Raw genomic sequence first — 20,789 nt, forward strand, 5'->3', positions numbered from 1 at the left:
GTTACTGACTATTCTATGAGCATTACTTTGAGCTCCCTTAATATGAGATTATGATAATTCGGTGTATGTTTAATCAAATAAAGTTAAAAGCTTCTCAAACTTTCTTAGGTCTTTCTCAAAAATAGGAAAAAGATAATAATTAGGAGCATTAAACAAGGCTCAAAAAATTAAGAATTCATTCTGTGTGCCTTCAATAAACCTAAAAATTCCTACTGGAGGAATTTTCTTTCCTGTGGAGGAAAAAAGTTAACAATTATATTGGACTTCTCTTCAGAAATCATGCAAACAAGGAGAGAGTGTAGTGAAAGAGTGGAGTGAAATATTTAAAGTGTTGAAAGAAAAAAATACAACCACCTAACACTCTGTATCCAGCAAAATTATCCTTCAAACATTTTCGAAAGAGAAATAATTTTTCAACTGAAAATTGAAGAAATTTGTTACCGATACGCATAGCAAAAAATGTTTAAAGTTCTTTAGAGAAAGAAAATGATAGAGGTCAGAAACCTGAATACACATACATACAGAAAAGATATTGTTAGAGAACGGATAAATGGTAAATAATTTTTTTCTTTTTAATTGATCTAATAGATAAGAGTTTGATTAAAATAACAGTAGACACAATGTATTCAGTGATTACAGCTTTTAGATAAATAAAATTAATGACAGTGGGGAGGGATGGGAGGAAGAAAATGGGAATATTGTGTTCTAAGGTATCTCCACTATTCACAAAGCACTGGAGTATAATTCAATACTAGATTGAGATTAGTTGTACATACATATTGCAAACTACAGGGCAACCACTTAAAAAATTGTAAACATAAGTACAACTGCTGTTAGAAAAAGAGAGACAATGGAATCACATAAAATGCTCAATTAAAACCAAAGAACAGAAGAAAAAAAAAAGACTAAGGACAACAAAAACAGTTACAGTTGATATTAATCCAACTGCCAATAATCGTATGTGAATGGTCTAAATACACCAATTAAAAGAAGACTGTCAGAATGGGTTAAAAAATAACAACCCAACTCCACATAGTTTACAAGAAACCTATTTTATTTATTTCCAATTTTTATTTTAGGTTCAGAGAGTACATGTGCAGGTTTGTTATATGGGTAAATTGCATGTCACAGGGGTTTGGTGTACAGGTAATTGTCACCCTGGTAATCAGCATAGTATCCCACTTGTAGTTTTTAAATCTTCATCCTTCTCCTACCCCCCATCCTCAAGTAGGCCTCGTTGTCTGTTGTTGTCTTGTGTCCACATGTACTCAATGAAGACACCCATTTTAAATACAAAAGCACACAGATAAATTAAAAGCAAAGGGATAGAGAAAGACAGACCCTGATAACACTAACTGAAAGAAAGCTGGAACAGCTATATTAATTTCAGGCAAACTATGCTTCAGAGTAAATATGTATACACACACATACATACATACATACATACATATATATATGCACACACACATACCAAGGATAAAAAAGGACACTACATAATGATAAAAGAGTCAATTATACAAAAAGACATAACAATCTGTAATAAGTATGCAGCTAACAATACAGGTCAAAATACATGAGGCAAAAGCCCACATAACTACAAGGACAAATATAGATAGATCCTCTATTTTACTTAGAGACTTCAACACTCCTCTATCAGTAACTGACAAGTGGGCAAAAAATCAGGAAGGATAGAACTGAACTGCACAGCACCAATCAACTGGATCTAGCTGACATTTATCGAATGCAGCATCTAACAGTACAATACACATTCTTCTTAAGCACATATGGAACAATCACCAAGAGAGACCATATTTTGGGCCATAAAACACACCTTAACAAATTTAAAAAGAATAGAAATCACACAAAGTATGCTCTTAGACCATAATGGAATGAAACTATAAATCAGTAACAGACAGGAAAATCTGGAAATATTTCTAAACATACTTCTAAATAATTCATGAGTCAAAGGAGTCAAGAGAAATTTTAAAATATTCTAAACTAAATGAAGATGAAAATATAACTCATGAAAATGAGTACAATGCAGCAAAAGCAGAAATGTGCTAGAAAAGAAAAAGGATTTAAAATCAATAACCTAAGCATCTAACTTACGAATCTAGAAAAGACCAAATTAAACCCAAAATTAGCAGATGAAAAGAAAAAAAGAATTATAGCAGAAATCAATGCAACTGAAAATAGAAAATCAATACAGAAATGAAAGTCAATAAAACTGACAAGCTTCTAACCAGCTTAACCAAGAAAAAAGAGAAAAGACACAAATTACTAACATAAAAACAGAAGAGGTGGCCGGGCACGGTGGCTCACACCTGTAATCCCAGCACTCTGGGAGGCCAAGGCAGGCAGATCATAAGATCAGGAGATTGAGACCATCCTGGCTAACACGGTGAAACCCCGTCTCTATTAAAAACACACACAAAAAAAATCAGCCAGGCATGGTGGCAGGCGCCTGTAGTCCCGGCTACTCAGGAGGCTGAGGCAGGAGAATGGCGTGAACCCGGGAGGCGGAGCTTGCAGTGAGCCCAGATTGCGCCACTGCACTCCAGCCTGGGTGACAGAGCGAGACTCCGTCTCAAAAAATAAAAAAAATAAAAATAAAAATAAAAAAAAGAAGAGGCCTATCACTATTGATCCTCCAGACATTAAAAGACTAACAAGGAATATTTTGAAAAATATTCCTTTTTTCAAGGAAAAATTCGTGCCCACTAATTTTAGTAATCTAGATTAAATGGGCCAATTCCTGGAAAGACACGATCTATCAAAATTTACACAAAAACTAGACAATCTGAATAGGCCTATGACTATTTAAAAATTGGATTAATTATTAATAACCTTCCAAAGCAAAAAACACCATGGCAGATGATTTCACTGGTAAATTCTCCTAAACATACGAGGAATACATGATAGAAATCTCTTCTAGAAATATAAGCAGAAGGACTACTTCGTAACTATTTTGTAAAGCCAGGATTAAGCTAATACCAACATCAGACAAAGACCTAACAACAAAGGAAAATTGCAAACCAATATCTCTCATGAACAAAGATGGAAAAAAAAATCAACAACATATTAGCAAATTGAACCCAACAATATATAAGAAGAATTATACATCAAAACCAAGTGAAATTTACTCTAGGTATGCAAGGTTGGCTCAACACTCAAAAATCAACTAATGTAACCTATCATATCAATAGGCTAAAGAAAAACCAAATGATCATATGAACAGATCCAGTAAAAGCATACTCATTCGTAATAAAAAAAAAAATCTAGGCCGGGCGTGGTGGCTCACGCTTGTAATCCCAGCACTTTGGAAGGCCGAGGCGGGTGGATCACGAGGTCAGGAGATCGAGACCATGGTGAAACCCTGTCTCTACTAAAAATACAAAAAATTAGCTGGGCATGGTGGCGGGTGCCTGTAGTCCTAGCTACTCGGAGAGGCTGAGGCAGAAGAATGGCGTCAACCCGGGAGGCGGAGTTGCAGTGAGCCGAGATCGTGCCACTGCACTCCAGCCTGGGCGACAGAGCGAGACTCCGTCTCAAAATAAATAAATAAATAAATAAAATAAAATAAAAAATAAAATAAAAATCTCAAAAATAGCAGGGAACTTCCTTAACTTGATAAAGCATTTCCATCAATAACCTGCAGCTAACCCCATACTTACTGCAGAAAAAGTAGACTGTTCCTCCTCTAATACTGGGAACAAAGTAAAAATATTTCCTCTCACCACTCCTATTCCATATACTTCTAGAAGTTCTAGCTAATGTAACACAATAAATGGTATACAGATTGAGAAGGAAGAAATAAAACTGTCTTTGTTTGCAGATGACATAATTATCAATGTAGAAAATCCTAAAGAATCAAAGAAACAAAAAATTTCTGGAAACCAATAAGCCTTTATATCAAGCAAGGTTGTGGCATACAAGGTTAATATGCAAAGTCAACTGCTTTCCTGGGTACCAGGAATGACCAATTAACACCTGAAATTAAAAACACAGCACCACTTATATTAGTACCAAAAAAAAATCTCTGTATAAATCTAATAAATAAGTACAAAATCTATATGACTACAAAATTTTGATGAAAGAAATCAAAGATGACCTAAACAAGAGGTATTTCAGGTTCACATAGGAAAAAAATACTGCTCGAATGTCAGTTTTCCACAAATGGATCTATAGATTCAATAGAACCCCAGTCAAAATCCTAGTTATTTTGCAGATATCAAAAAACTGAAAGATACAGAAAGGAAAAAGACTCAGAATATTCAACACAACGCTGAAGAGTAAGAGTAACATCAGAGGACTGACACTACCTGTCTTCAACACTTACTATAAAGCTGCAGTAATCAGGCAGTGTGGCCTTGAGAGAAAACACAAATAGACAAAATAGATTGGTGGCCCAGAGGTAGACCCATACAAATGCAGTCAAATGATCTTTGACAAAGGAGCAAAGGCAATCCAATAAAGAACTAATAATAATCTTCTCAACAAGTGGTAAAAAGCTAGACATCCACATGCCAAAAAAAAAAAATCAAATCTAGGCACTGACCTTACAACTTACACAGAAATTAACTCAAAATGGATGAAAGATCTAAATGTCAATTGCAAAACTGTAAGAGTTCTAGAAGAGAACATAAAACAAAACCTGGGTGACCTGGGGGTCGGTGATGACTTTTTAGATACAATACCAAAAACATGATCAATCCATGAAAGAAAAAGCTGATGAACTGGATGGACTTCATTAAAATTAAAAACTTCTTTCTGTGAAAGACACTGATAAAAGAATGAAAGGACAAGCCACAGACTCAGATAAAAATACATGTGAAACACACAGGTGATACAGGAATTGATTCTGAAACAGATAAAGAACTCTTAAAGCTCATCAATAAGACATAAACACACCCAATAAAATATTTGACAAAGGACCTGGACATCTCACCAAAGAAGACATATAGATGGCAAATAGTCATATGAAAAGATGGTCAACATCATATGGCTTTAGGGAATTGCAAAAGCAATGAGATATGATGGCAAAACTATTAAAATAACTAAAAATCCAAAACACTGGTAAAACCAAATGCTGGTGTGAATGTGGAGCAAGAGAAACAGGGAGCCAGTCTGTAAAGGCTACATACTGTATGATTCCAACTATATGACATTCTGGAAAAGGCAAAACTATAGAAAATGTTAAAAAAAAAAAAAATCAGTGGGTGCTAGGATTTCAGCAGGGAGAGGCGGGAGGAATAAGTGCAGTGCAGGGTATTTGTAGTGCAGTTAAACTATTCTGGTATGACACTGTAACGGTGGACATGATGCTATGTACTTGTGAAACCAAAACCCAATGATCTGTACAATACAAAGACTTAAACCTAACCTCAACTATGAACTTTAGTTAATAATAATGTATCAATACTGGATCATCAATTGTAACAAACTTACCTAATACAAAATGTTATTAATAGGAGAAACTGCAGAGGGAGTAGGGAAGGAGACAGAGTATATGGCAACCCTTGACACTTTCTGCACAATTTTCCTGTAAATGTAAAACTGCTCTAAAAAATAAGACTGCTCTAAAAAATAAGACTATTTCATTTTTTTAAAAAATGCAAGCCAGCTACCTATATTGAGCAAGCAGTCCTTCAAATATAAATATAAACAAACAACTAAGAATAATAAGACAGCTGAGGAAAACCAGCAGCAAAGAGTAGAGGGACTACAATGAATACACAGTGCAAGTGACTGACAAAAAAAAAAAAAAAAAATTCAATGGGAATTTTAAAAAATCTATCTGTATCTTCAGAAATGTTTAGTTAAGTATTATTGTAAAGAGCACACAAAAGAGCAGGTTGCTATTAAAATAGATCAATTAGCAATTATACAAATGACTTCATGGAAAAAAAATAGCTTCTTACCATCAAAAATTCAAGACTGATTAAAAGAGTCAAGGTAAATTTTACAAAATCTGGCTTTCAATCAAAAGTTTCCAAAAATGCAGAAAAACAACAACAACAACAACAACAAAAAAAAAAAAAAAAACAGGAAAAGATGACCCATAGTGAAAACAGGAATAAAACAGAAACTGACTCAGATGATAGCAGACAGGACATTAGAACAGTTGTTATATCTGTAGCCCATATATTTAAAAATGTAGCTAGCAGACAGGACATTAGAACAGTTGTTATATCTATAGTCCATATATTTAAAAATGTAGCTAGAGCAAAGACTGGACATATATTTAAAAAACATGCAAATCAAACTTCTAGAAATGAAAACTACAATGTCTGAAATGAAAAATACAGTGGACAGTTTTAATGGCAGATTAGATATTGTAGACAAAATATTTGTGAATTTAAAAACATAGCAACAACTGCTATCCAAAAGAAACACAGAAAAGGAAAAAGCGAGGAGGAGAAGGAAGACGAGGAGGACAGAGAGGAAAAAATGCTGTACAGCAGGGAGGTATGGGACAACTTCAAGCAGTCTAATATATCTGAAACTCAAGCCCAGCAGGGCCAGGGAAAGAGAAGTAGATACTTGAAAAAATCATGTCTGAAGTTTCCAAATTTGATGTAAACTTAGTTAAAACCCAGCACGATAAAGAGTAAGAAAACTGCATGAAGGCACATCATAATCAGATCCCTTCAAACTGGTAATAAAGAGAATAATCAGAAGAGCAGTCAGAGAAAAAAGATACATTATGTACAAAAAATTAAAGAAAAAAACAGCAGCAGATTTCCTGTCAGAAATAATGCAAACCAGAAGATACTGGAGCAGTATCTTTGAAGAACAGAAAGAAAAACCTATCAACTTATAATTCTATACCCAGAGAAAACATCTTTCAAGAATTGGGATAAAATATAGACTTCTAAGTTATATCAACCTGAAAGAATTTATAAGTAGAAGACCTGCACTACAAGAAACATTTTAAAAGAAGCAAAGAAAAAAATACTTCTCCTTCTCACTGCAAGAAAATGATACGAGAGAAATACCTAGATCTAGACAGATGAATTAAGGGTACCAGAAATGATAACCAAGTGAATAAATAAATACAAGGCTTTTTTCCCTTACTATTTAAATGTCTCTAAAAGATAACTGAATCTTTACAGCAAAAACTACAAAAATGTATCATGGAATTTATAACATTTGTAGAAGTAAAATACATGGCAACAATACAGCATAATAGTCGGTAGGGCTACGTCACTGGGTGACAGGGATTTTTCTGCTCCATTATAATCTTATGGGACCTTATCACATATGTGGTCCATCACTGACTGAAACACCATTATGTGATACATGACTGTACCTGGGTATTATTTTGTACTTCAAAAAAAATGTTAAAGAAATGGGTAGTGTATATATAAGAACCGTATAAAAGTACAGACGAAAACAAGACAAATACAGAAGAAAACAAGACAAATAATAAATAAAAATTCTTGCTTTCCAATGGAAAGCCTCAATATGTCAATTCTTCCTAAATTAATCTACAAATCCAATGCTACTCCAAATCAAACCAAGTGTTTTTTGGTAGAGGATAAAGCCTTAGAAAAAAACACTAAGCATATGCATATTAAAATAGCCAGAAAATATTGAAGAGTAATGAGAGACTTACTCTTATCAAACTGTATCATCATCATGAAGCTACACTAAATTAAAATCCAGTGTACTGGCCAAGAAATAAACAAATGAAAGAAATAGAAGAAACTTCAAAAATTAGTATAAGACTTAGGGCTGTCTAATCTTTTGGCTTCCCTGGGCCACATTCAAAGAAGAATTGTCTTGGGCCACACATAAAATACATTAACACTAACAACAGCTGATGAACTTTTAAAAAATTGCAAAAAAAAAATCTCATGTTTTAAGACTGTTTATGAATTTGTTTTGGGCTGCATTCAAAACCATCCTGGGCCACATGCAGCCCACGGGCCACGGGTTGGAAAAGCTTGGTCTACGTACTCCTTGTAATTTAGTAAATTATAAAAGCAGCATTTCAGACAGACAAGGTGGCTCACACCTGTAATCCCAGCACTTTGGGAGGCTGAGGCAGGCAGATAACGAGGTCAAGAGATCAAGAACATCCTGGCCAACATGGTGAAACCCCATCTCTACTAAAAATACAAAAGTTAGCCGGGCGTAATGGTATATGCCTGTAGTCCCAGCTACTCAGGAGGCTGAGGCAGGAGAATCTCTTGACCTGGAAGGCGGAGCTTGCAGTGAGCAGACAGAGTGCCACTGTACTCCAGCCTGGGTGACAGAGCAAGATTACATCTCAAAAAAAAAAAAAAAAAAAAAAAAAAAGCATTTCATATGGGTGGGAGAAAATAAATTGCTCAATAAATGGTGTTGGGAAAACCAACTAGCCATTCATAAAAATAAAAAGCTGGATTTCTATTACATTCATTTTCCAAATTCACTTCCAGAAAGATTAAAGATTAAATGTTCAAAATAAAACCATAAAAATGCCAGAAAAATGTGAGCAAATATTTCTGCAATTCTGAGCTAGGGAACTTGATATGATAATAGAAAGATTATTCCACTTAACTACAAAAAATGTTAAACCTGTACAATGACCAAAACCAAATACTTGTCAAAAGATAAATGACAAACCACAAAAAAACTATAATATAGAATTATTATGTTTAACATATAAAGTGCTCCTCCAAGTCACTAAGACAAAAACAAATAATCCAATAGAAAATTGGTCTAAGGACAAGAAGAGGCAATTCACAGAAGAAATATGAATGGTCAACTGACATGAAAAGATATTCGGTTTCACCAAAAACTATGAATTGAACAATAAGATGTTTTCACCAGTGTGAGACTATCTATAGGGAAAACTATTACACCCATTAATAGAGGTTAATTACACATAAATATAACTTGATATAAAGCAGTAATATATTAATAAAAAGGATGCAACAGATATAAACATGGAAATATACATTAATACATATATTAATAAAAGTGAAAAAGTTAAGTTGCAGAACAATATGTATACCATGTTTCTAGGAAATTAAAGAGGATGGCACTTTAGCACTTGGCCAAAGCCATCCTCTTCCAATGCTGCTAGCCAAGTAAAACATTAGGTAGACTGTTCCCTCTGTAATCTTGAGCTTGACACCTTCACAGATCTAATTCCACTCCCACAGCCGCAATAATCAACACTAGAGTCCAAAGTTCTAGTTCCTACTATCTAGCCATTTACAGTATGAGGTTTTGTTGTCATCCAGAATTCACAAGCCAATTAAATATTGCCAATTTTTTCTTCACATGTTTTTGGTATCTAGCCTTGGAATGACAACTAGATTTCATCTATCGTGAACCTGGACAATTGGTAGTGGTTGCCTCTAGGAATACAATAAGTAGTCAGAGACCATGTCTGAACTCAGTAGGAAAAAATGCTGTGATTGTTGGTGTCTGCCATGGACACATGGATCAAGGACTTAGTCCTTTTTTTTTTGCTATACATCAGGGGTGTCCAATCTTTTGGTTTCCCTGGGCCACACTGGAAGAAGAAGAATTGTCTTGAGTCACACACAAAATACGGTAACGCCAATGATAGGTGATGAGCAAAACAAAAACAAAAAACTGCAAAAAAAAAAAAAATCTTACAATGTTTTAAGAAAGTTTATGAATTTGGATTGGGCCACCTTCAAAGCTGTCCTGGGCCACAGGTTGCACAAGCTTGCTCTAGAGGCTGCCACAATTCCAGGTTTCTTAGTCAGATCTGATGTGCTGAACTAATAAATAAGAAATTTAGTAAACAATAAACTATTACTCAATTATTTCTATTATGAATAATAATTTCCAATTTTCCTTCTCCAGATCCTTCCTATCTTGAAATTTCTTGAAGGAATCTTAGTGTTTCCTTACTTTCTAGGGAATAAAGTTCAATCCTTAAGATTTGAAGTTCAAAGGTCTTCCAAAATCTAGCCTCAATTTACTCTTCAAACTTACCATCCACTATCCGCCCAAGCAAATGTCGTTCTCAATTCTAGCCAACCAGTCTCAATACCTCCTAAAATTCTATACACATTTTCTACCCCAAACTTTTGTTTACACATTTCCCGATATAAATACTCCCCAACTAATGATGGTTCCACTTACAATTTTTCAGCTTTACAATGGTGCGAAAGCAATACGCATTCAGTAGAAACCATACTTTGAGTACCCATGCAACCATTTAGTTTTGTACTTTCAGTATGGTATTCAATAAATCATGTAAAATATTCAACACTTTATTATAAAACGGGCTTTGTGTTACATGATGTTGCCCAACTGTAGGTTATTGTAAATGTTCTGAGCACATTTAAGGAAGGCTAGGCTAAGCTATAATGTTTGGTAGGTTAGGTGTGTTAAATGCATTTTTGACTACGACATTTTCAACTTACGACAGGTTTATCAGGACATAATCCATCATAAGTAGAAGAGCATCTGTACCTGATAAGCTGCTTCCTTGTTTCTGACATCAATTCTCTAGGCTATTTAAGGTTTTTTATATTCAAGTCTCACAATGATATACCTATCTCTCCTCTCTATTATTCAAATCTTTTATACATTTATATACGAGTGTGTATACGTGTGTGTGTGTGTGTGTATGCTGTGCATAATTTTTGTCTTCCTCAGCTATACAGTGAATAACTGAGGGGTAAAACCTGGATTTTCCTTACCGCTCCCTCATATTCCAAGATACTGGGAGGGTGTTATGTGCTCAGTAAGTCCTCAAGACTTGACTGTTTCACTAATAAAAATCATTTCAGTTTCTAGCTCGTTTATGCATCAGTTTATGTATTAGTAAAAGAGTTGATTGATAAGACTTATATATCTCATACATATGTCAGATATATCTCATATATTATCTTTTATATATATATCTTTCATTTGATCACATTTTCTTAAGGGGCTTTTCTGTATTTACCTCATTACTCTACAGTCAATTATTTGGTCTCTTTAAAAAAAGGGTTACAATTCCTCTACAATGCATTAACTCCAAAGAGACAATAATGTTTTCTAATTAGTTTTACTCTCCTATATGCTATTATATCAGTATAACTCTCTAATACTTCTGAGACTACTAACGTAGATGCAATAAATAAGATTTATTTTGTATTACACTATATTTATGAATATGGTTAAGTATGCCAAATGTCTCCTAATTACTAAATACTTAATACAGCAGGTCCTCAAATAACATCCTTTTGTTCAACATCATTTTGTTCAATGTCCTTTCATCATAACTTTTTTTTTTTTTTTTTTTTAAGAGACCAGGTCTTGCTATGTTGCCCAGGCTGGAGTGCAATGCCCTCATCATGGCTTACTGCATCCTTGAATTCCTGGGCTCAAGTGAACCTCCTGCCTCAGCCTCTGGAGTAACTGGGACTACAGACATAAGCCACCACTACCAGCTATTTTTTCTTGTAGAGATTAGGTCTATGTTGCCCACGCTGGTCTCAAACTCCTGGCCTCAAGTGATCTTCCTGCCTCAGCCTCCCAAAGCGCTGCGATTAGAGGTGTGAACCACCACATCCAGCCCATTATTAACTTTGATGAGAAAAGAAAATCAGTTTCCAGCTGGGGCTGCTGTCTGTGTGGAGTTTGCAGGTACTCCCCATGTCTTTTGGGTTCTCTGGGTACTTGGATTTCCTCCCACATCCCAAAAATGTGCATGTTAGGTTCACTGGTGTGTCTACATTATCCCAGGATAAGCAAGTGTGCGAGTGAGGTGTGGGTGTAGGTATGAGTGCATCCTGCGATGGGATGATGTCCTGTCCAGGGTAGGTTCTTGCCTTGTACCCTGAGCTGCCAGGATAGGCTCCAGCCACCTGAGACTGAAGTGAAGTAATTGGGTAAATAATTATCTTGTTTTTATTACTCTTCTTAAATGTGTTACAGCTCATATTTATTTCATTAATTAATATTAGAAGTGTTTTTGTCTTTATTTAGAAGGTTGGTGATATATGCTACAAAAACTTAGCTCTTGTTTATATCAATTACCCTATGGTAAAACTGGTTTCATTATGTGTTGTTTCACCTAAAGTCACGGTTTCCAAGAATCCATCAATGATGCTAGGTGACCTATAAGAATTATATTTATAGTTAACAATGTATATCCTATTACTGCGACTATGAATGTATAAACTTTTGTTTCTAGAACCTTTAGAGTAAGAGTGAACTCAACAAAGCTATGACTTCCAGACAGAATAAATTATAACAAAGCTCAACTCTTATCTGCTCTTTTAAAATTTGTTTTTCTACTCAAAACTAGAATGGGCTACCATTATACTTCCATTAGTATTATTTTACTTACTTATTTATTTATTTATTTATTTATTTATTTATTTATTTTTGGGACAGCGTCTCGCTCTGTCGCCCAGGCTGGAGTGCAGTGGCGCAATCTCGGCTCACTGCAAGCTCCGCCTCCCGGGTTCACGCCATTCTCCTGCCTCAGCCTCTCCGAGTAGCTGAGACCACAGGCGCCCGCCACCACGCCCGGCTAATTTTTTTTGTATTTTTAGTAGAGACGGGGTTTCACCGTGGTCTCGATCTCCTGACCTCGTGATCCGCCCACCTGGGCCTCCCAAAGTGCTGGGATTACAAGCGTGAGCCACCGCGCCCGGCCAATATTATTTATTTTAAAAATCTATAGAATATGGACAAAAGTGAAATACACGAGATTACTACAAGCATGCATTTCCTTAGGAAAGTCTTGCTCTTACCACTTTTTATAAAGACTTTAAAAAAATCTTACTATAGAAGACTAGAATACTGACATACGTGGTAGGAGTTGCTCAGCAGCAAAACAAGTAGAACCCGGCTCCTCTGTACTTCGGCCAACGCTTAAGTAGCTCCAATTCTGTATGTCATGAGGAATACTGAATGTCCTAATCAAACCTGCTCTCTAATCAAGACTTTATTTCTAGACTTTACAATTTGATATTATTCACAGATACAATTTTTACATTAAAAGATAACTTTTTAAAAAAATAGTGTATTTTAAATAAAATCCCTACAACTGTCCACAACAGAGAGATGGCCGAAGAGTGACTGGCAGAACTTGGTGAAGGAGACACTGTTCAAAGGGCCCAGTCACATCTTTCCCTCAAGAGCTGTGCTTTCTAATATCTAGAGCACAGCAAGAACAGAAGTTGAATAAGCAAGAAAGACAGTAAAAGATAAAACCCAGCCCTTCGCGTCTTAAAAGGATGCCTAATTTTGGCATTCATTTGGGTTTCAGAAAAGTTCTGTCAAAGGTTCTAGTGTCTCTTGGTATGCTGTTTCAGGAATACAAAATTCACTAATATAATAAGCCATAATTTCAGCATGTTGTCCAGTGCATTAAAAAAAAAAATTTCGCTGGGCGTGTTAGCTCACGCCTGTAATCCCAGCACTTTGGGAGGCCGAGGCGGGCGGATCACGAGGTCAGGAGATAGAGACCATCCTGGCTAACGCGGTGAAACCCCGTCTCTACTAAAAACACAAAAAATTAGCCGGCGTAGTGGCGGGAGCCTGCAGTCCCAGCTACTCGGGAGGCTGAGGCAGGCGAATGGCGTGAACTCAGGAGGCAGAGGTTGCAGTGAGGTGAGATCATGCCACTGAACTCCAGCCTGGGTGACAGAGCGAGACTCCGTCTCAAAAAAAAAAAAAAAAAAATTTAAGAAAACCAAGATTATTTTAATCACACGAATGAATCCCCACAGTAACCTCAATTTTGAATCAGTCTCTAAAATAACCAAGTCGATTCACTATAACTATTAAGTCTACCACTTAAACTAAAAACCTATTATTTTAATATTGGAAAATAAGCAGTAACATGTAACACCTATCATATCACTAATACAATTTCATCCAGAATTAGGATTCTAGATAGAATTGGTTAACAAAAGAGAAATTTTTAAAAATAATTCCATCTTAACCAAAAAAGCAGTTTCTAATAACCCAAAAATACATTATAATTACAAATAATAATAATTCTAAGTTAGCTAAGAGTTGGTAATTCTACTACTAATGCCTTTTTATTCTCTTTTTCTTTTATTCACTCTGCTGTTTTAAAAGTGAAATGCCTATTAAATTATAATGCTTAGAAAAAGGTGAATTAAAAATGGGAATTTTCAATGGAATAATTCAGGATTATCTACCTTCTGCTTAGATATATGCTATATTAGTCTCTGCTGTGCAAAACACATATATGCTAGAGTTAACATTAGGCCTGTTCTTTCCCTGCTAGAGTCCCTGGCATCTAGAATAGTTAAACTGATTAAGCATTAAAGCTGGAAAGACTGTGGAGTTATCTTGTCCAACCCCTCATTTTCAAATTAGAAAAGTGAAGTTCAGAAAGGGAGAAATGGCCAGGCACAGTGGCTCACACCTGTACTCCCAGCACTTTGGGAGGTTGAAGCGGACAGATCACCTGAGGTCAGGAGTTCGAGACCAGCCTGGCCAGCATGGTGAAACCCTGTCTGTACTAAAAATAACAAAAATTAGCCAGGGGTAGTGGCACATGCCTGTAGTTCCAGCTACTTGGGAGGCTGGGGGAGGAGAATAACTTGAACCTGGGAGGCGGAGGTTGCAGTGAGCCGAGATCGTGCCACTGCACTCCAGCCTGGGCGACAAAGCAAGACTCTGCCTCAAAAAAAAAAAAAATTCCTGTGCACATTCACAATGTATGGTAGCAGAGCATGGACTAAAATACAGGAACTCCTAACTTTTTCATCAGGACCCCTTTTCTTCCTCTTCAATTAGCAGCAGGGAGGCTCAGGCTGCCCAGACACTCCCCAAAGAGATACATTCAAGCTGCTCCTTAACTTTTAATTCACACACTCTATATTAACTGACTTTAAAATTGTTAATTTACCTAACTCAAAACAAATACAATATAGAGTTGAAAATTTTACTCTAAATCCTCCCTGCCAGTAACAGGAAATCTAAACTGAGCACTGAATAGTATTCATAACAACTTTCTTTCATATGCCCCTCCAAACTCCCAGAATACTTTGTGTCATGGACTCTAAGCATTTTCCATAATGACTGTATTACTCTTTGAAATCCTTGACTAAGCCCATTTTTCAAATCTAGACATTAAGACTGAGACTAGTTAAGAAATTTCCCTGTATTATAGAGCTAAGAATAACCAGAAACAAAATTCATAACCCTGTTGGACTTCTCTGAATCTCTTCTTGTGCTTATAGCTACGCTGCATCACATACATTTTTGTGCTCATATTTTTCCTCTATACTAGACAAGGGTATCTTCTCATCTTTGTATATTCCAAATCCAGTGAATTTTAACTTTTATCTTTCCTTACTACTGAAGGTGAAATACATTCCCAGCCTAAACTTTCCACCAGTAGTACCTTACTCAGGCCATCATCAATACAATGATCCCTCTAAGGATATCCTTCCCTCTATGCCTATTTAAGAATCCCTACCCAAAAGGTCTGATTTAGAACACAAACAAACTACTGTTAGACAACTGTTACCACCTATATTAGTTCAGCAGCAGAACTAAACCATTTCAGTTGCTTAATAAATGAAGACTGAAGTCCAGATACCATGTGCATTAGAAACTGAAGGGCTTAACAACCTAATCAAACAATGAGAAATGCAGAATCAGCTCTTAAAAAATAAACGAGTAATTATAATTATTCAATCAATCAATAAGTATTCACTGATCTGTGTGCTAGAAGTTATAAAAATTATAGAAGACTACCTAGGCATAAAGTCTATCTCCAAGAATTATATATAGTGAGGAAACAAAAAACTAAAGAAAATAAGCAAGTTAAAACAAGTGCTGAGGAGTTAAAGGAAATAAAGATTAAGGTTGATTAATAAAAATGGCTTAAGTATCACTAAATCTTGAAAAACCAAACCAGGTGAGTATGGCAGGGAAAGATAATGCTCAATAACATTATCAACCCCAATCCATATAAACCAGACATGGCTGTAGAGACGTAGTTTAATGTTTTATTTTTTCCTAATCCTTAGTTTCTCACTTATTTAGGACTACATATGTTGAATTTCACTTAGCAAAATTGCACATACTCTTTATATAAAATTAACTGAATCACACTACATGAAAGGCAACAGATCTAACTACAAAACAAGACCTAGTAATCTTGTTTATAACCGTCTGAAATCGTTCTCCCTTCTTAATACTACCAGCTAATGAATGGCATCAGAACTATTTATGTAAAAGTACATATCATGTATTTATGTATTACAATGAAATCTCAATTTCCACAAAATGAATTTTTAGAAACTATGGTAAAACAAAAGATTTACTGATGATCTGCCTCCTCCATGAAGCCAATCACCAATCCAGAGTCTCATTAACATTCAGGCATATTTGCAGCGAATGAGAATAAAAATATGTTTCTGTATACTTTTTCTGCTGGTGGTTATAATGCCTGCCTTTACTGAAACTCCCTTCCCTCACCTTCTATATATAACTGGGACTAATTTCTGCTGGGGTCTTTAATTGTTCTTGAATTCCCAAAGTACTCTTTTAATTCAGGCCCTCATCATATTTCACCTGCAATACTATAAATCAACTATCTGATTTCCCTTGTCTTTCCTTCACAATCCTCAATCCACCTTCTATACTGCCTCCACCTTTCCCCTGAAAATTTTCTAAGTCAAATATGATCTTGTGAGTCCCCATTAAATAGTGCAATACTTCCTGAACTGTATCTCCTTCTTAGTTGTGAAATGTACACTAGTATCTTAAGCGGTCAGGTAAATGCTGTACTAAAAGAATTTGGTTTAACTTAATTTAGTTTCAATTTGCAAAATACAGACCAAAAATTGAAGAAAAATCTATTAAGATTTCCAATGTGCTCAAGGATTATCCTATCAGACAACGTGGACTTTAGCAGTGGTTTTCAAACTGTGATATACTTTAGAATTTTCTGTCAAGCTTGCTAAAAATAGACATGTCCAAGCTTCACCTCAGATCCAGTGATTCTGAGTATTATCTAGGAATTGGGCCTAGGCATATGCATTTCTCATAATCTCCACAATGATTCCAATTCATACCTAAATCTGAGAGCCCAAGCAGAAGCCCTCCTTGCTCCCTAACAAACCTAACAAACTTATTAGTAGGTCTCCTAACTTTTCAAGCTGTTTCATACCTCTCATCAGCCTAGGAGTACCTGTTTAAATATAAATAATCAGTTATCCATTTTAAAAAGCTTTTACTCATCCTCTCTCCCACCATTCTCTCCTTTAATCCCCTAAACCTTTATAAAAATAGTTTCCACATATTTATACACAGTCTTAATCCACACAACTACCCCATGAGATAGTCTCCTTGTTTTACAGATGAGAAAACCAAATCTAGGATAGGAAGCTTAAGAAACTTGTCCAAAGTGACCCCCAGTTTGAACCCATATTTGCTTTTACAAAGCCAAGGCATTTTCTATCGTGAAAAGCAGCCTCTTACACATCACTCTGAAGCACTGACTTATCAGTTTACACGTTTCCCTTTTTAGACCTAGTAAGCTCCCTGAGGACAAGTATCAGCCCTTCCAGATTTTGACCTCAACATTTATTCAATACATGTTTGTTGAATGAAAGAAGAAATGAAGCTCCTCCAGAGCTCCGACTATAACTGCTTCTGTTTCATTTCTTGAATTCTTAGATAGAGCTCTGAGTATACTTCAGCCTAACACATTTGGTCTGACCTGTAAATCTTATTGCTGGATTTATTATGAGACAATATATTTCAGTAATGTTTTAAACGACAAAAAAAAAACCAGAATAATCAGCAAAGGGAGGAAAAGATTATTTCAAAAATTAAAATATCACTCTTACTTCACTATTAACTAGGGACTTCAAATATTGAAATTAGTATTTGCAAGGACTTCATCCCACAAAAGCAGACAACTGAAACTGTGTGGTTTTTAAATGACAGAAATTCAAAAGGTAAAGTTGATTAATAAAAATGGCATAAAGAAATTAAGCACTGAATACTGACAGCCTATTCAGCAATCCACTTACACTAACCAACGTGCAACATCATTTTTCCCCATCACAGTATTTTTCCCCATCTGCCATTTTTCGAAACCAGTAAACCTATAGGTAAGCACAGAACAATTAGTATACTTGTGTATAAATGTAATGTCCTTTCTGCCTAAAGTTACCGTGTCTGGTATGTAGACACAGTACAACTACTTCCTTTTTGGTACAGGTTACATAGCTAATCTACTAAACCAGCAACTGAATTTTTTTTCATTGAAGGTAACTAACATTCAAAGTGCTGGAGATTTTCCTAAACTGAACATATTCCTAAAGTGGTGCTTTAAGAATCTTGTATTTTAGTTTTTGGTGAAAAAGGCAAAGTGGTTATTTCTTTAACACCACTTTCGGAAATAAATCAGTAACAAGAAAAAAAATACCCTTCTAAAACAACATGATGTAGTGGAAAGTACAATGGGATAGGACTAGGTGTGGGGAGTCCTGGTTTTCCAGTTCTGGTTACATTATTAAATTGCTGTATGACTTGGACTCACTGGATCAGTTTTCTCATTTGTTGAAAAAAGTGTTTGTGAATGGGGAGAGGCTTAAAGTTGTTACCCAAAATTCTCGTTTTGAGCCACTCCTCTTGTTTCATCCTTCTAATCAGGAAACTCAACGTTCTCTAAGGTCTAAATTCCGAAATATGAAACACATCTGAAATTGAATGGAACGATTCAATCTCCAACCGGATGTCACAAGATACAAAGGGTGGACTCCTATGAAGTTAACAATCCAATAACTTTCCAGAAATTGTCTAATCCTAACTTCTTAAAGAAGCAGGTGAAATCTGGTTTGGCGTACCTAACATTACTTAAAGGAGTTATAAAATGGTATTGCTCTATTGAAATTTCCGTGTTTTCTGGCTTCCAGTGGCACATACTCTGCAGGTGCTAGCAAACAAAGTGGAGAGAAAGGGACCCAGCCAGTATTTCAACAAATCACACTTCAACCCAGTCACCGCAGTATGATCCCGACAAGGCCTACACCACAGAGCAGAACCTCCCCACCCCCAGAATTGCCAGCAGCCAATGTAATGAATGCTTCCGTCAACAACACACATTCCCCTTCCCACAGCAGAACTGCTCACTCCCAACCGGCCATCTGGGGTTGGAATTGGCCGCACAGCACCAAACTAAGAATCATTCTCGGCCCCAAAAGCCAAGAACTACCAGAGATTGAGGTTTCCCTGCGCATGGCTACGGAGAAAGCAGCACCCCCTCCCACCAATGGGGGAAAAAAAAAATCAGTGGGAAGGAGAGTAGAAACTAGGCCTAGGCAAGGTTGCTGGAGAAATAAATCGTGTTTCTCTTTAACGAAGAGCAATAACATTTCTTGCACCCTCTCTAATCCGAAGAGAGCCCAGGCTCTTGCACTCGACTTCATTCCCTCCTGGAATCCTAATGGGAGATTAAAAACCACCTTCCTTCCCCGACCTATCCACTCCTCAAACCTGGCATTGTTAAGGAAGGTACCCCCAGATCAAGCAGTAGGAGGTGAAGCGAGAGCTAGAACAAGGGCCCAGATTCTGGGACCAAGCGGCTCTTGCAAGAAAATCCCCTTGTGGCCTGAGAGTAAAGTTTTAACCAGCAGCAAGGGCGCAGACCGAGGCCCGGCCAGGCTGGAGGACAGGCCTGCGGAGGTGACACTCCCTTGTTCTCCAGCAGCTCGGGGAGGCGGCGCCCGACCGCCACGGCCCGCACCCAGGGAGCAGGGCGAGGGCGCCAACGAGGGGCCGGGGCCGGGGCTGGCGGGAGGCCTGGCCCACAGCGGGACCCTCCCCGCGCCGCTCCCGCCTCCTTCCCCACTCCCACTTCCCGGCCCCCAAGCCCGGGCCCGTGAGGTAATGTCACGGGTGGCGACGCGGGTCTTGTCCACTGACCACACATTTCTTGCCGAGGAAAGTGAAGAGGGACTCGTTCTCCTGCGGGGTGAGCAGCAGGGACCCCACGTTGGTGACCCTCCGCGGCGGCGGCGGCTGCTGCTGGACGGAGCTCATGGTTTCGCCGGCGGGGTTGGGAGTCCAGGGCCGTCTCCTCCGGCGAGTGGGCGAGAGCTCGTTCCCCCTCTCGGTGACAGGGGCGGGGAGAAGCGGAGTCAGAGGCGCCACATCTCGCAGCTCCTCCGGAGCGGGGAGGAGGACGAGGTCGACGGAAGCAGGCGCTGACGGCGAGCCACCTTCGGACCGCTCTGAGAAAGGGAAGCTCCCGGCTCCCGCCCGGCCAGGCTAGGGCCGGATGGTCGTTGTCCTGGCACTCCGGCGTCTGCGCTAAACTCCCAACTCCTCCCCCAACCCTCCCGCAGCGGCGGCCGCGGCCGCACAATCCAACATGGCAGCGGGGGCGGGCGAGACCACAGGACGGAGGGCGCGGGGGAGCGCGCCGGAAACGCGCGGCTGGGGCCCGGGAGGAACCCCCCACTCGGCGGCGGGCCTCGCGGCGCCGGCCCGAAGCCACGCCCCCTTCCGGCCGAGGCGCGGACCGCGCGGAGCTAAGTGGAATCCCGGTTGGCTTGGGGCGCAGGCTTCCAACTTCGTACTCTGGCTTCTGGCGTCTCGGCTCGTCGGTTGGGTACCCAGACCCAGCTACTGCTGCTTGAAGAGAAGATGGATGGAGACTCCTCGCCGTTGCTGCGCCGCCGGCCTTCCCTGGGCGGACGCACACCTTTGCGAAGCGTCAGTGAGGACCCAGGGCCCCTCCTTGGAATAGCTTTTATTTCTCAGGCGGTGCAGCGTGCAGCTCGCTCTGCGGGTCCTAGAGGCCTGCGATCTGAAGA

General features: G+C 38.1%; 1 protein-coding gene across 1 annotated transcript in view; it reads right to left on the bottom strand.

Moving 5' to 3' along the window:
* The window catches only part of WASL (WASP like actin nucleation promoting factor), a 68,224-nt gene extending 47,893 nt beyond the window's left edge, over positions 1-20,331 (bottom strand). Inside the window, exon 1 of the mRNA XM_003261267.4 lies at positions 19,897-20,331. Coding sequence (XP_003261315.1) covers positions 19,897-20,013 — 117 coding nt within the window. The 5' untranslated portion in view covers positions 20,014-20,331. The remainder of the gene's footprint in view (positions 1-19,896) is intronic.
* Between the last annotated feature and the right edge of the window lie 458 nt (positions 20,332-20,789).

This window comes from Nomascus leucogenys, chromosome 13 (assembly GCF_006542625.1).
Source record: "Nomascus leucogenys isolate Asia chromosome 13, Asia_NLE_v1, whole genome shotgun sequence".
In the NCBI taxonomy this organism is placed as follows: Eukaryota; Metazoa; Chordata; class Mammalia; order Primates; family Hylobatidae; genus Nomascus; species Nomascus leucogenys.